This window comes from Lonchura striata, chromosome 10 (genome assembly GCF_046129695.1).
Source record: "Lonchura striata isolate bLonStr1 chromosome 10, bLonStr1.mat, whole genome shotgun sequence".
NCBI classification, from domain to species: domain Eukaryota; kingdom Metazoa; phylum Chordata; class Aves; order Passeriformes; family Estrildidae; genus Lonchura; species Lonchura striata.
This window is the reverse complement of record NC_134612.1, coordinates 7447000-7463906: the sequence shown is the minus strand read 5'-3', so window position 1 is coordinate 7463906 and position 16907 is coordinate 7447000. Positions and strand designations below refer to the sequence as shown.

Below are 16907 nucleotides of genomic sequence, written 5' to 3'. Positions count from 1 at the left end.
GAAGCTGTAAGGGATACTTCCTCCTTCTCCTGGGCAGGTACAGTTCTTCTTGCACTCCCCAGCTGGTGCAAGACTCAGAGATCCCTGGAAGAATCCCTGAGAAGATCCCAGTCAGCATGCCCAGACCACGAGTTCCAGAGGCAAGGCAGTCAGCTGGGTGCTTCTCTTCAAGGAGTGCCATCATGATGCCATCCCCTCATGGGCCATGTGAGCTCTCTGCACTCACCTGCACCCAGGGCAGTGGGGACTTTGTTCTTAGAAGTCATGTGCTCTGGGAATCATGGAAGAGGTGATTTCTTGATCTGTGGGACCACTCTCTTCTTAGGGAAGAAAGGGGAAAGCTGTCTGCCTGTAGATGATCCTCTAAAATAGTTACTGAAGGACTACAAATGAGCTGAGGCAGGGGTTTGCTTTTCTGGACCATTGTCATCTGATTCCTGCACCAACGTTCCAGTTTAGTCTCACCATGCTCTGCAGCCTGTGAAAATGCTCTATAGGGATGACTGAGACCAGATGCTACTTTCATCTCTGCTCTTCTGTTTGAGATGTCTGGCTTTTGCAGGATAACATTTCACAGAATCACAGAATCATGGCAGACAACAGCCACAGGCTTTCCCTTGTGCACCAAGCAGGTCACCTTGTCATGGAATGAGTTCAGGTTAGTCAAGCAGGGCCCTTGCTGACTGGACCTGATCAACTTGTTGCTCTGTTCCTGCTCTGTGATGGTGCTCAAAATGATCTGTTTATGACCTTCCCTGACACCAAGGTTAGCTGCCTGTAGCTGCTCTTCAGTTCCTCACAATGCTGACATTGCTCAATTAAGTCTGTCAGCAAGGGGAAGAAAGAGCAAGCTGCAGCCCAGACCAACAGCAGAACAATACTCAAACAATAAACTATTTCAAAGATTTCCCAATAAGCCCTTGTAAAATGATCTGGACTCCTTCCTTCTCTGTCTGGAACAGCTGTAATAGTTTCAACAACAAGGCAGCAGGAAGATCATATTCCAGCAGAGAGTGAAGCAGTTGTGGAATGAGTTAATTTGAAGGGAACATCTATGGGGAGAAGATATTGCCTCTCCTAACGTATCTGAAAGCCACTTTTGCACTTTTGTGTGTCTAAACCCAAGTGTTACCTGTGAGCTGTATGTGAAGCCAGGCATTACAAAACCAGAAATTTACCTTTGGGAACCTGCTCTCTTCATCAATGAGGGAGATGATATTCATGGGCTTGAGTGCAATGACTTCCAGAGCCTGGTGGTTATCAGTGAAATCAATGTTGTTCCAGGCAATGTGCTCTGCAAGGTATTCCTCTTGCTCCAGCTTGAAGACATGGTGCACAAAGAACTGCTGAAGGTGCTCATTTGCAATATTAATGCACAGCTGCTCAAAGCTGGGAAAGAACAAGATGAAATCCCATGGTCACCTTATCCAGTGCTGCACTGGTCTCTGCTCCTTGTTTGGCCTCTGCATTAAATGCATTCCAGGTACACCACTGCCATATTCCACAGTGCTGGTCACTGCCATCACTGCATGTTGTCAATCATAGCAATACAAGGGAGGCATTTTCTGCCATGGCAAAGACCAGCAGCAATGACCCAGATAACTGTGAAAATTGCTTGACTTATGAGCATGTGACATGTTTCTGCTTGCACTGGCACTACCACTTCTTTTATTATTTACTCCTTTATGCTGCACCTGAGTATCATTACCTCATACTTGCTGTGGCACACTGTGCATGTCTCTGGGGTGCTCACCACAGTGAGGACCCATGGGGATTGCAGATCTTGGGAACAGCACAAAATAACAGGAGAGAACACAAAAGGTAGAAGACAGACTGTAGTGATCCTAGATTCTGTTCCAAAAGTCACTGAGGAACATTATCTGACTGAAGGCAAGAGGCATCAGTTGAAATGAATTGCAGAGACTGCAGAGTATGTGCTGATGGTTTGTGGAGAACTGATGGTACCTGACAACTGAGGGAGCTGCTGCCCCTCCCCCCAGAGAGAAGGGCAAACAGAAATGCTGCTTTGGGAATGGAAATACCAGTGGAAGAGACAGCAGTGACATGCAGTGACACAATGGTGTGCTGACCAGGAACTTTGCTGACCTGCCTTTAGGAGTAGAGAAATGAAGCAGTCAAAAACGAAACAAAACAAAACAAAACAAAACAAAACAAAACAAAAAAAACACACAGAAACAGAAAAAAAAACAACCAAAACCACCAAACAAAACACACAAGCAAACAACCAAAACCAATGAGAACAAACCGACCAACCAAAAAAAAAACCAAACAAAAAAATGATGGGAGAACACTGAGAAATATGTAAACATGAGCTAAAATGGGAAACACAACACGGTCTCCTTCATCCTACATGCCAAATGTGTCCCAAGAGATATTGAAAAATCCTATGGAACAGGAAAGTTTGGTCCAGAGACACAGGGATATACAACATCCTCACATAGTGGCTGCCTGCCATAGTAGCTCCATAGCAATCTCCCCATAGAAAATTCTTCAGGTTCTGGAACAGACATGTGCAATAGCTGCACTAAAATGAAGGCTGGGGAAGGAGGCAGAAATATGATCAAGACTGAAGAAAAATGGAATCTGCATAATCAAAACTGGGAAAATCCAGTAATAGAATTTTCACAATTTTTCTGAGAATCAGGATGATTATGAAAAAGCATGTGTCTCTTTGTTTTTTTCATTCTTTCCCTTTATATCAGCTGCTTTTCAGCCTCCTGTTGCATTGCATCTGGAGTTTCCTACCTGTTGTTGCTGAAGTTTTCAAACCCAAAAATGTCCAGCAGTCCAATGGATTGATGTCTGTCTTTAGGCTTCTGAGAAGCAGGGTTGAAAATAGCTGAGTTGATTTTGTTCACAATCCACAAGAAAATCCGTCCATATATACCCTGAGGAAAAAAATGAAAGAGGAATTAGAGCCCATCATTAGACACTTTGGATGTAACTTACTGCTTGCTATTGTGCTGTCAAGCTATGTCTGAGAATTGCAAGGGCCTGGAACTGCTGGGTCAATATTTATCACATGGGGCTCCTCAGCCAGGAAGAAGGACAGCTCTGAAAGCATCCCCAGTCTTTAAACAAGGAATCTGTGAGCACCAGTACCTTCACAAAGGCATCCCTCCCATTGGCAGCTTGCACCACATTCAGAGGCCTGGACACACTTTCTCCTCGGACTATGATGGAGAGGTTTGTGAGGCTGTTCTGGAGTTCACTAGAGTCCACCTGGTGAAACAGTCATGGCAACCTGGTCATTCCAGGTGAACAAAGGAAATCCAGCAAAATTTGTAGCAGGAGGAGGACTATGACAAACTGCTTGTCTAGCAGCATCCACTGGCAACTTGCTGTCCCATTTAAAGGTCTCCCAGCTTGAAGAGACATCTGCAACAGCATGACTGAAGTGTCAGCAGGACAGAGGCAACATGCCTGTTGGATGTTCATTGCTGCATAAACTCCAGAGATGTGCTCTGGCAGTGTGCTCATGGAACAAGGGAGAAGGAAGAACCAGCAGGAGAAGATGAGAGTTTATTACCTCAAGCAATTTGGTGGCAATGGAGAAGTGTGGAGAGTCTATCACATCAGAGCAGTCCAGGTTGTCGTACACGGCCGCTGCAAGGAAGAAAAAGCCAGTCTCAGGGGGAACCATCATTGTTGTTAATGTAGCTGTATTTCTGTGACCCCATAAAGCCGGGAATGTGGCAAGGTACTCAGTTCTCATTTGAAACTGTTATGTTTGGTGATTTTACAAGGAGGGTCCTGATTTCACCTGGATCCTGGGATCTACAGGGCTCTCTAGTGCCTAGAATTTCAGGCTAAAAACAGCAGCCAAACTGACAAGGTTATTCATTTAAAATAGCAACTGCTGGGGATCTGGGGAAGTGATAACTGATCCCAGAAAATATGTTTCTGGAAATGTTTTTCCTGTGTATCTGACTTGTGGGAAATTTAGACAACAAAGAGGAATACAAGAAATCCCTGATTTTAGTAGTCAGCATTAATCCAAAGAATCCAGCTGGCATCTCTGTGTCGAGCCTGCTGTACCACAAAGTGAGGAGCTCTTTTCTAAAATGTGAAAGCTTCTGGCATGTACTGGTGGGTCACGCTTGTCACACTGTGCCTGTCCATTCCAGAAGTGCACCTATGCAGATGAGTGTTCAGCAGACTTAAGCAGGAGGATGACTGCTATTATCTCCAAGGCAAACATCACTCCTGTGTCCTCTGGCCTGTGTAGAACAACAATTAGCAAATGTAAGATGGCATTATACTCTGCTGTTTCAGTTTGTGTGATAAAGGCCTGTTTACAGCCATGGAGACCTGACAGTGTGACAAAATAATAATAAGATGCTGTTTTTAAAATCACATGGCAGTGGAGTCACAAATTAGAATTTCATGGTGCTTATCTGCCTGCCCTTCCAACTTTGTTCACCTGTTAACACAGGTCAGAGCAGCACAACCTAATGTGTGCAGGTGGAAGCAGGAAGCACCCAAGGGAAGTACCTTTACCATCAAGTCTGAGGAAAGGTAAGCACAGGCAATGCTGAATTTACCTTGGAACTCTACATTCCCTAGGTGCAGGATTGCAGCCAGCAGCTTGCTGATGTCCCAGTGCTCAGAGTCTGAGAACATGAGGATCTTCATAGCCGAGCGGATGTGGGCATAATCCTTGGCGTCATTCCGGCTGTCACAGGACATGCAGTTACCCTGCAAGCACCACACTAACAGGTAAGGAACATCTTCCTGCTACCCAGACAAGGAAGAAAGCATGTGCAGACTGACAAGCCTTTGTACACAGGGTGGCTATCCTGTGAGTCCACAAGGATGCAAGGTAAATACCTATTTAGACATTCTATATCCTCTTCCCATGATTGTATCTTCCTTCATCTTTTCTCTCAAAAAGAATACAGAGGGCTCAGTAATGCATTTCTCCAGGGCTAGACTGAATACTGGGGAAGTCAAAAGGAAAAGTTGATGGGAAGGCTGCTCTGGAGCATAGAAGGACAGGAAGGTTTGACAAGGTTACCTACATTTACAAGGCTGTGCCTGTTTCTTTGGTTTCCTCTCTCTGCCTTGTCAATGGAAAATTAAGAGCCCTCGTCCCGAACCAAAGCAAGTCAGGTTGGATAAGTAGAAGGCAGATCTCAAAATAAAAATATTAGGTTCTAATGGAAGGCAAATGGAAGCATCCAAGGCAGTATCACAAGCACCTTCATCAAAGCCTGCACAGCAGTTCCTAGGATGGTGCTGCTGATAGAAACTGTTTTCAGCTGTAATGGATATGGGGAAATGCCTTTTTTATCCTTGCCTTTCTGACAATATAGTGTGATGATCACAAAAATGGAATATTCCTAGACATTTCAGTTTATAGCATGTAAACATGCCAGCTTGTACCAACAGCTGACCTTTACAAAACCATGGATATGTTCTCCTTTAATCCAATCCTCCTATTTCAGTATCACAGTGCCCTACTGCTGACCCAGGAGCCTTTTTATGGAATGGCCAATGGGCTAATTCCAATAATTGCCCTCATCAGCTTTGCTGCAGGATCACTGACATTTTGAAAACACTACATTTGAAAAATCTCCACAACTTTAATGGTTTTGCTTTTGAGACTCCAGAAACAGACTTGTTTTCATTTCCTAGGAAATAGATGCCCAGCTCATCTAATTTCATTAGAGACAGGACTTAAATACATTCTTTCCACAGCTGTAGAACAGCCCAAATATAACCAGCTGGCATATTTAATATGAGGTATATACACAGGCCAAAGGATAGGATTTTCATCATGGCTTTCATGTTCTAAGTCACTCAATTAGCTATTTTCAAAAACCTCACCTATGAAGGTCCCACTTCTGCCACAATGGCATCGTAACTCATGGTCATTAGCATCAAACGTGGGAGGTTACACTGAATGCCAGCTGCCTGCATTATATATATAAAATTCTTTAGATACAAGAACTAGAATTCTTATTAAAGATATACTTATGTGATTGCTGTTCTCCCTGACATGAGACCCCTTGCATTCCTTTGAAATCTGAGTGTCTGTGGAAGTGGGAGGATATTGTCCACATTCTGTTTTAAGATGTCCTTTATGTTTCTTAGGTCTGACTTTGACAGAAAGCCTTTACCTGCCACAAGTTGCTTCCCACTGGTGGACAATACAGTAAGTGTCTGAAACTGATGCTCACAGCATTTTTGGTGTTACTGCTTCTGGTACTCTAAGAGAAGGACTGTTCATATTTGGTAACTACCATCTGCAGCTCCTAGTGCTTGCAATTGCTCGATGGAAGAAGCAAATGGCAGAGGGATAATAGAGAATAAAGCAGAGATTATTACCATAGTGAGATAAGTGTACTCTGAAGCAGTGCCCAGATTCAGCATCTTTTTCTGCTCTGTATTCATCCCCATTAGCATGCAGTAGAAGATGTGATAGTTCCTCTCCTCTGGAGCCTAAAAATAAAAGAAGTAGTCCAAGGGACAGCCTTGTCAGGATAGGTTTCTAACACAAAAACAGGCAGAATGTGCAACTGCCAGTGCCCTCACCTGCCGGCAGACCCGGGACTTCTCCAGGAGAAACTGTTCTATCCGGGCTCCTTCTATCACCCCGTTTCGGTTGAAGTGAATATCAATGTATTTCCCGAAGCGGCTTGAATTGTCATTTCGAATTGTCTTGGCATTTCCAAAAGCTGATGGACAAGGAACAGAGATAATATCTGTATTGTTGCAGTTCATGAACACCAAGCCTATTTTTTTACCCTTCCACTTTGCTGCTAGTATTTTACACGTTATGTTCCAAATGACAGTGCTGAGAAGCACTGGAGGATGTCTTGTCTCAGTCTGTCTCCTGAAGAGAGGGGCAAGCATACTGTGCACCCAGATAATTGGGTCCTAAAAGACACATTCAAATGATCCAAATGTGGTCTATATCTGGCCAGCAAAGAGATCTGGGCAAGTCTGAAGACCTCCAGAATGCTTTATTGGGAACATGTTAATCCCTGTGCAGAGAAAGATGGGTGTCTCAGGGAGCTCCCCTACAGATACATCTATGCTTGGCCAGTCACTTTGTCACTGTTTAGGGCAAATGCCAAACCAGGGGGCTTTGCCTTGGGCTCTGCAATCCCAAGGACTCTTGTGCTCCTGGCAGTTCCAGGGTGTGTACTACCAAGGCAACTCATCCTACAGTGTGAGAGCAAAGCTGCTGTGGACTGCATGGGAACATGGCAGAAAAGTAGAGAGAACATCTACAGTGCATCACCAGTATTTCAGGGGGGTTACCAATTAAGCAGATACAACGGTTCAAGGATCTGTTTCTGATTCATTTTATCCTGAGACAAATGTGGTAAATCAGCCATGTTTGCTAAGTAACCCACCTTCCAGAATGGGGTTGGCCTCTAGGATTTGCTGCTCTATCCAGGAATGCTGGCCACTGACAGCTGCCAGAAACTGTAGTATTAGCTTTGTACTTTCAGTTTTACCAGCACCAGATTCTCCACTGCAGCAAGAAAAAGAGATCATTACAGGCTTCCTTTCTTTTTTTGTTAATGTGGCAGACCAAGTTACAAAAAAACAATCCCACTTAAGTTTACCCTGTGAATGGTAGATCAGACTGTCTTTCATAGAGGGCTGAAAAAGTTGAGTCTTTCATCATCTTATCTGTTCAATTTTAAGTTGATTTTCAGATTTAGGCTGAGAACTAAATTCTCCCACTAACTAAAAACAAGCAAATCCATGGAATACATTCTGTACCTGTACAAATTAAATGACCACTTGCTTTTCTTCTTTATTGTACTACCAGATGGTCAATACTAGTGTTAGCACATTACCTGAGTTGGCTCAGCTATAATAATATACTATTGCAATGAGACTATCTGCTTCTTCACATTGGTGACAAACAGAAAATGGATTCTTTATAGGAGGAAGAAAGTTTCTATCCACCTTTGGGTTAGCAGAGGTTATTTCTCTTGAGGAAATGTCTAGCCTTGGAAAATACATGTAACGTAATACCCTGTCTCCAAGGTAAAAGATAGCCCTACATCACACACACACTCAGGTGTTATGTTTCTGTATGTAGTGACCACGTGCAGAATGTACAACCACATTCAAAGATTCTGACAGAAAACAACAGACTTCAGAAATCCTTTGCTTACGTTTTACCTTTTGCAGCCCTAACTGAAAATGAAGGAGCGGGGAAGAAAATATTTCCTTCCTGTTGTCTCCAGCTTTATCTGTGCCCTTCCATTTGGAAGGTCAGGAGACCTTCCTATGTCCACCTGTGTCCACAAGGTGCCCCATGCCAGATTTTGGTTTCTGCTGTTTGTGCTTTCCAAGTCCATTCACCTGATCACACAGCACTGGTCTCTCTTATTCCTCTTCATATTGAAGTAACAGTTGTCTGCAATGGCAAAGACATGAGGTGGAAGCTCCCCAATCCTCTTGTTACAGTACAGTCTGATCTGATCCACCGTGTAGAGGGGCAGCAGCTGGTATGGATTCACTGCTACAAGGATTGATCCTGTGTAAGTCTGGAAAACAGTTGTGAGGATTATTGCTACATCAAACCTGCAAACAAGCATACAACCAAAGCCACTTGCAGTATAAATCTAAACAGAAGCAGCAGGGAAGCCTGGGAGATCATAGCATTTGGGTGAGGCTGAGAGCCCAGTTCCTCACTATCAGCTGCTAGTAAACATCCCAGGATAAGGAGGGGTTTGCCCAAGGGAGAATGCTAGGTGTAATCTCCTTTACACCTAGCATGTAAATGGGAGCTCAGTTCTCTGTCTCAAGTGTTTTGTTAAGCTACTTTTGTATTCTAGTGCAGATGTAGCTGAATTTTGCTAGCAGGCCAAGTTACAGTTACGGTGCTATTCATACAGTGATTTAGAAACATTTGTATACAGCACCACCAGTGAAATGAAGGAGGCTGTTGAAAGCTGTGGAGATACAAGGCAATAATATTGTTTGAAAACTACATTAAACAAATGCAGGCTGCTAGAGTTTAATATAACAGGTCTATACACACACCTACAGTAACTGTAGGATATATAAAATCAGTCCTTTTTTACACTAAATATCATCACACCTATGGTTTAAGAGGCAGCTTCTCTCTAGTAGTGTATATAGTAAGGGAGGCAAAGCGTGGAAAAACCTTAATATGAATTATAATATTACAAACTGGAAACTAAGGAAAAAAAGAAAATAAAAATGCCAAATTTCCCAGTTATAGATAAAACCTGTAATGGACAAAATATCCAGATTCTTTCATTAGCCATCTTATTACATCAAAAACAAGTAATTGTTGGCTTGGACTGTGGGACAATTGAAATCATGTCACTGCATACTAGTTAGGCTGATCCTCCAGGTAATAGCAGCATTAAGCTGTAACATGGGCTGGATTTAGTTCACTGTCAGTGGCTGGTGGCAATGATTGCTCTGGGAGGAAGTAAGTGGAGTCACTACCTGTGCCAGCACTGTGACTGAGGGGCTGCTGGTAGCTCTCCCCAAAGTAGTGGAGTGAAAGAAGAGAAAAACTGTGTTGTGTCTCCTTGGCCCCCTCAGTCATTAAAGAAGTCAGAGGGTCCTGTGTGTGAAAGCTCACAGGCTGCTCAAGTGTAGAGGCCATTCCTGGAAGTGACCTGGCTGTTCCTGGAAGTGACTGTGGCACTCACATAGATTTTGTGCTCCTGATGTCGGATGAGGAGGTTGTGCACCATGCCAGCTTCATGGAGATCCCCAAGGCGGATCATGTCCTCTACCCCCTGGACAGAGGAAGGGTGCATCAGGTGCACCATGTGCATATTCCGAGCCGTGATCCAGTGCTCCTGACAAAGGCAAGGCACAGACTTTAACATGGAATGCTGTGGCTCAGAGGCAAACAAAGGAGAGCTGGGTTAGACTAACTTCCTTTTTCGGTTATTTGAGCATAATACGTGCTCAAGTAAGCATGTTCTAACACACAGGTGACTGGCCTACAGGAATTAACTGGTTTAAAACAAGATGGTTTAAAACACTGAATGAAGCCATTCAGGTGAGTTCTGAACACCACCAATTTTAACACTGTTCAGAGTTACACTCTGAACAGGCTGAACATTGTATGAGGTAGTGATGAAGTGATTTCAGTGGGATGATGTTTCCACCCAAAGTTTCACCAAATTTAGGGATTGGAGCCCATCCATTTCCTTTTCCTAGCCATGTAGATATAACCTCTGTTTTTATGAAGCTCTGAATCTTCCTAGTGCTCAGTCCTGGAGAATCCAGGTGACCATCCTATACTTGCCTTATTTCTATAGCCTTTCTTCCAGTATATCCTACCTATATCAAAGTCAGACCACCTGAACAGATGGAGCTTTGGTCTGACCTAATAGGGCCTTCTTTTGTACTTTGTACTTTTACATTTTATGTTAATCTTTTATAGAAGTTTATAGCATACCCCACCTTGCCTTCATCATCCTGCAGCAACATCCGTCCTGAGTCAGATTCCTTCACAACTGCCCCAATAGGGACATTAAATTCACTGTTTGGTTGAGTGTCCAGCCACACATGATCACCCTGGGGAGAAAAAAGCTACTGTTGAGTACAGTGACATACTTGATGCCACATAGCTCACAGGCAAACACCTCTTGGTCTTCCTTTTCTAGTTATTTGATTTCTTTACAAGTGTTTAGTTGAGTAAGTTCTTACTGCTTGCAGGCAGCACATTTACAGACCTTTGAATTCTGCTCCGAGCACCACAGCTGATCTGGAACATGACTTCGGACAAGTCATCAAACCCAGCTGTCTCACAAGAGGAAATGAGGCAACACTTTTTCCAAGAACAGCAATAATGCAGCTCCAGTACCTCTCAGAGGCTGACTGGGGGCACAGTGAATGCTGGGCAACTGGCTTGGCAGCCTCACATGAGCTATGATATTTTCTCAGAAGAGATTCTTGAGAACATAGACTTTGCCAGGAAAGAGAAAAACAAATAGATGTACATATTGGATGCCTGGAAATGTAAAGGCCTCTGTTGTGAGAAATTTTAGATATATATTTTTCCTGCTATAGCTGAAATGGGATCTCTCCATGATCTCTCTCATGAAAAAACCCACTAGCATTCTTTATCCAGCCCAGTCCCTCTCTTCACATAGGTGGAGGCTTATCAACATCTGGCACCTCTGCAGAGCAAGCAAGAACCTGCTCTGCTGTGCCTGGAGAAAGGGGTGAGCCACAGCTGCCCTTTCCTAGGAATAAGCAACATCTTGGAGTTTTCTGTACCAGTGTCCTGGTTATACTTCCCTACTGCAGGCTCTCGGGAGCACCTTCTCTTGCTCCAGTCCCTAATACAGATTCAAACAGAAAGATGGAATAAGAAATGATCAGAGTTGTAGATCAGTGTACTTTCTAGCTGTGTCTTGTCATATACAACTTTTGTTACACACCACAGCACTGATTGTCATAGTTTCAATGTTTTTACTGAAAAAAATATTTCTTTTTCCTCTCAAAATACTTTGTGGCTTACATTTAAAACCAAACAACCAATGTTAAGCATCCATAAACATTGCACAAGATTATGAAGAATGTTACAGACTAGCAGCTCTTATTTGTGTTGAATAAAACTCCAAAGGTAACTTGTGTAGTTTCAGTGCCACACCTTGTGACAGAGGTCACCTGCTCAACAAGAGGATGGCCTGGTAAGGCAAGACACCTCTGCTTCCCTAGTCTAGGCTAAAATTGTTTTATACCTTGTTGATACTGGGTTATTGCAACTTTCCTTTGATTGAATCATGATGGTAAGGTAATATTCCTCCTCTTTGGGCCTCAGGCTAATCACTCAATCAGAGCAAAGAGTAGGACTTACCTTTCTGAAAACCACCATTATGTTTCAGATCACTGTATGCAACCTGCATGCCAAGAACATAATGTTAGGTCAGAAAAGGGCTTTGATGAGAACAGACAGTGGGGTTTCCTTGCAAAAAAATAACATCAAAATGTCTTGAAATATTTTTTTTTTAAGTAGAAGAGATCATAGTAAGATACACTCAATGTAGAAACAATGACACCATCTACACAAAGCAAAGAACCCTACAGTTCTCTGAGTTCTATCATATAACCCTGGAGATGCTCTCAGCCCTAAAGATTTCACTGTCCACATTTTCATACCAAATAATTCTCTCAGTCAACTACTAGGCACAATTATTGTCTGAACTTCAAGGTTGGCTCACTAATAAAAAGACTCCACAGTACAATGTGATTTGATGCACAGCAGAGTTACCTTTAGCTAGTCCATTGACCCAACAGTTCAGTGGCTATCCCAGAGACACAGGTTTAATTAATACTTTCTGAGCTGAGTTCCCTCATACCCTCCAGCTTGAACCCACCACTAAACAGAAACAGAGGGTTAGAATTCACCTTCCTTGGCTGGAATGGGAGGGATTGCAATAAAGGCATGAACAGCAAAATAAGGGACTGGAGGGAACCACGATAAAAGTAGGAACATACTATTAAGAACATTACAGCCAAATCTCAGTGGCCAGAAATCTACAGCATTCCTTTAATTAAGGGATGGTGCAGTTTAGGCTGTCCTAATCAAGAAACTGAAGTCTTCAAAGCAACTTTATGTCCCACAGAGCTGGATTTTGGGAGTGATTCCATGTCTAGGATGATTTGCCAGCTGGTCTTTCATATTCTGTTATTCTTACAGTGAAGTCCTCATGATCTCATTCAGGACTCAGAGGCAGGACCTATGTATCAACTTCAACACTGAGATGGCCTGTTGCTGTGAGTGGTGCAGGGTGGAACAGAAGCACAGTCCTTGGCAAATACATGCTAAAGATGGGCCACAGTCAGTGATTCACAACTGCCAAGCCCTTTTTCACCTGCACCAGAAACCAGAATATGGCAAAAGAGTAGAAAAGTTGGCCCCGAACAAGGAGGGAGTGGCAGCTGCAAACACAGAGACAGCCATAGAGGGTCACATCAAAGGGACAGCTGTCTCCAGATCCTGTCTGACAGGAGCCAACAGCAGATGTGGAGGGAGGAGATGCCGTATAATCCCAGGATATGCAGTTCCAACACCTAAAATTCTTATTCCCAGAGTGGCCACCCCCTGCACCTGGTTGCATGGTCACTTCCTGGCCAAGCCTGGCTCTCTCTGCTGCTGCTCTTGACAAAGTAATTCTGCACCATAAACCAAATCACACCCCACAGGATGGGCATTTACCTCTCCAGAAGAAATCTTCACTTTGCGGCTTTTGCAACAGGTCGCTCTTTTTCATACGCATTGGAGTAAGAAGGGAAAGGATGGTGAAAGTGGCCCTGGTGCCATTAAGTTACAGTTCTCCACTGCACAAAGGAGGAAATGACTGAAGCACGGTTATTTATTACAGGACTTTGCTCCCAGTTCAGTGTATATGTCACTTCCAGGTCAGGTGTTCCAGGGAACACAAAGGCTAATTCTTGCCTGAGTGAACCTTAAACTTAAGTCTCTCCACTAGGCCTGTATCCTTTCAGATTTCTGGAAAGAACTCTCAGAAGAAAACCTTTAGCATCTGGTCTTATCCTGCTCCAGCATGACTGACTTCCCTAAGACTGTCTCTCAGCCTATTATGTTATGTATGAAGAAAATCAGACCCTCATTTCTTCATCAAAACCTCCCCTTGGTTTTCCATAGCTCTTTTCTGCAAGAAAATGCCCATTAGTCTGTGTTCTCTCTGGTCTGTGTTTCACAGTACTTAGAGTTCAGACCAAAATTAACTCATCACATTTAACTGAAATTCATAGTACACACCCACATAATTGGACAAAACATCCTGGTTTCACTCTCATTAATTTATCTCTCAACAAACACTCTTAACAAACATTTTGTCCCTGTGTTTCAGAATCCAGGTGCATGTTAACTCCCTAGCTGTCCACTTCTCTCTTCCCAAAATGGGACAGGATGGCTAAGAATTTTCCTCTGTCTATTGACTCCATATGTACTCTCTGTGGCCTTCTTGCAAAACTGGTAAAATTCCAGTATGGGAAAGAAACAGAAGTGTAGTACATATGTAGAGAGGCAGACACAGGGTTTATGCAGCCAAAGCAAGAACTCAGGAATCAAGCACATTCCAGCATTTATGATGAGCCCAAACAGTGAAGATGAGATTTTTTCCAAGTACCTTAATCCAGCCATGTCACCTTCCTCCGGGGCCCTGTGCACAACACTGTGCAGTAGTCTGTGTACCCACTATTAAACTTGCAAATATAAATGTGCAATAATTGTGAGCATGTGCTTATTTTCTTGTTTCCGAGGTTCAGTGTGGCTGTGCTGTATAATGGGGCCCCTGATGTAGCTCCACGTCCAAATCAGAGGTAAGAATTCAAGCATAACAATAAATAGTTGGGAGTAGCATGTGTTTATCAACATCACATATTTGTGTTTTAATGTCAGCCTCCTTACTTGAGTTTTTGTTCAAGTCTTACAGCAGCAGATACAGAAGCAGAAATAAAATGTAGGCCCTTCAGGGCTCAGAGACTTTTGGAGAGAAGCAGAAAGCCACAGAGAGCTTTCTTCAAGTTTCTAACTGCGCAAGCAAGATTTTGCTTCAAAGTAGTTCTTTAGCAGACTTATTTTTGATACAGTATTTAGATGTCTACATGCTGTATGTGATTAACAAAATTCCAAGTACTGGTTTTATTAGTTAAAGGTCAAATAGTGGCAAAGAAATCCAAGTACATACTTTTATACTACAAAGGCAGATATCTAAAACCAAAGCTTTTTGTATAATTGGAAAAAAAATGCTGTGCATATTCCTTCAGCAAACAAAACATACCTGCTGAAATTCCAAATGGAGCCTGTTTGAGGGCAGAGAATCTCATTCTAAAATTAACTACATTGTTAACAATTGTGCCCAAGATACAGTGCCTGTGCTACTTCAGAGAGAAATACAGGATTTATGTCCTATAGACACTGTACTAGATGAAATCATAGGGAAATCAAGGTCATCTGAAAGAAAAGTACAACTTATTGTACAGCTGAAATAGGCACTAGAAGGGAGATTTTGATTTCCACAGCTGACATATTCAAGAGGTAGAAAGCAAAAGCTGAGGGAGCAGGGACTTGATATACCAAGGGGAAGCAGCTAGGATGCTCTGTGCAGCACATGCAGCTAATGGGGTGAGCAGGCTAAAGGTGCCTCCAGAGAAGGACCTGTGAGTACACAGGGGCAGCTCAGGCTTGGCAGGCACTGAGCTGTGCAGATGGGAAAAGACAGGAGAGGAGCTTGCCAGGAATGAGCAACGCGATGTACTGCTGAACACAGAGTTTGGTGAGGGACTCTGCAGGGCACAGGAACATTTGTAGTGGTAATTAGGGGTGATCTGTAGCATGGTCTATGCTGATTAATTGTTGTAGGCTTTCCTTTAAGCAAATTGCTGATGGTGAAGATAGTGACATTACATCTTAAGTAGTAAAGCTCAAAAAATTATTATGTAGCAAGACACTGGCACAGGCTGCCCAGAGAAGCTGTGGCTGCCCCATCCCTGGAAGTGTCCAAGGCCAAGTTGGACAGGGCTTGGAGCAACCTGGGATAGTGGAAGGAAGTTCCACCCTGCTATGGTGGAACTGGATGAGCTTTAAAGTCCCTTCCAATCCAAACCATTCTGTGATTCTATGATGAATGCTGCACCGAGAAAAGCAACAAAATAAAATTTGAGGAACCCTGGTAAATTTAATTCTGCTGTTGTTCAAAGTAATAGGTCTGTCCAGATAGACATGTGTTAACAAAACTGCTCTTCCTGACACTTCCTAATTAAGAGATTGATGTCAGGATCAAAGGGTTTAATTTGCTCATGGCACTACCTTTCATATTTTCTCTCCAGCTAAAGCAAAGTGGCCTCGTCACTTCTGCGTCACCAGGTCCTGGATACCAAACATCATTTTATGTTAAACTAGTTATTTCTCTGAGGTTTCTGAAGCGAGGTGGATTGGGTGTAACAATTTGCAATTTAAACTGTTCATTCAGCAGTCCTCTTGCCTACACTAACCTCCTTCCCTTCCTCTAAGCAGATTTGTAGCTCTAAGTCACTGATGTCCGTTAACTCTGAAAGAGGCAGTGCAGGAAACAAACTAAATAAGAAGTACATACCATTACAGGATTTCCAAGTGCATCGCATAGTTTTCTTGAGCATTCTGTTCCTCAGGGAAAGGCTTATTTCATTCCAGCCTGTTCATGGAGTTGCACAGTGAGGCAGACTGGCAGGGCTCTGGGATCTGTGTCATTACACACCTTCACACTTGCCAAGTGGGCGCTGCTTACGCTGCTTGGTAGAAGACAGGTCATTCTCCCCCACTGTGCAATCCCATTATGGTCTGACTGTCACTCCATCCTTCCTTTTGGAAAGCAGCCAGGATGGTATTACAAGAGTATGTTACAGACTGATACTGCCAAGCTGTGGCTCACGAGGAACAAAGGCATGTGCATGTTAGTGTACGCACGCACTTACTGCAGAACGAGGGCTGGAATGGATGCCCAGTTATTCAGCATTGATGAGGTGAGGTTGTTTCAGACACAGTGCTCCCTCTCCTGTGTGATGCATGTGGCATGTCACAAGTAGGTTAGGAGGTATCATTTCAGAAAGACTGGAATTTATAACAATTAGGAAGAGTGATTCCTAATTCCTTCCACTCTCAGTAAATGCATAAAATATCCATTCTTTCATCAGTGATGCCTCAGTGCAATCTGGAATTTGGGACAGTAGCTCACCATGACTGCAGAACATGACACATACCTATAAAGGACTAATTTCCAAGGCAGACTATCATCATACTCTGATCCTCTTGGAAATTTTAGTATAGGATAGATTTCTGTGTTTTCTAGGCCCTTTGGTAGAATTTCCAGGTACCTTGGTAAACATTATTCACAAGGGATTTTTTGGTT

General features: G+C 43.2%; 1 protein-coding gene and 1 long non-coding RNA gene across 2 annotated transcripts in view; one reads left to right on the top strand and one right to left on the bottom strand.

Moving 5' to 3' along the window:
* Positions 1 to 13276, bottom strand: part of MYO7B (myosin VIIB) — a 46689-nt gene extending 33413 nt beyond the window's left edge. The window contains exons 1-13 of the mRNA XM_077785633.1: positions 13211 to 13276; positions 11849 to 11891; positions 10447 to 10560; positions 9681 to 9833; positions 8353 to 8537; positions 7386 to 7507; positions 6559 to 6701; positions 6352 to 6465; positions 4566 to 4719; positions 3551 to 3627; positions 3124 to 3243; positions 2767 to 2909; positions 1179 to 1389 (exon numbers count right to left, since the gene is read on the bottom strand). Of these exons, the coding sequence (XP_077641759.1) occupies positions 1179 to 1389; positions 2767 to 2909; positions 3124 to 3243; positions 3551 to 3627; positions 4566 to 4719; positions 6352 to 6465; positions 6559 to 6701; positions 7386 to 7507; positions 8353 to 8537; positions 9681 to 9833; positions 10447 to 10560; positions 11849 to 11866 (1554 nt within the window). The 5' untranslated portion in view covers positions 11867 to 11891; positions 13211 to 13276. The remainder of the gene's footprint in view (positions 1 to 1178; positions 1390 to 2766; positions 2910 to 3123; positions 3244 to 3550; positions 3628 to 4565; positions 4720 to 6351; positions 6466 to 6558; positions 6702 to 7385; positions 7508 to 8352; positions 8538 to 9680; positions 9834 to 10446; positions 10561 to 11848; positions 11892 to 13210) is intronic.
* LOC144246801 (uncharacterized) overlaps positions 1 to 14342 on the top strand; it is a 35516-nt gene extending 21174 nt beyond the window's left edge. The window contains exons 4-6 of the long non-coding RNA XR_013340509.1: positions 4588 to 4740; positions 6118 to 6178; positions 14281 to 14342. This is a non-coding gene — a long non-coding RNA (uncharacterized LOC144246801). The remainder of the gene's footprint in view (positions 1 to 4587; positions 4741 to 6117; positions 6179 to 14280) is intronic.
* Positions 14343 to 16907: the final 2565 nt, after the last annotated feature.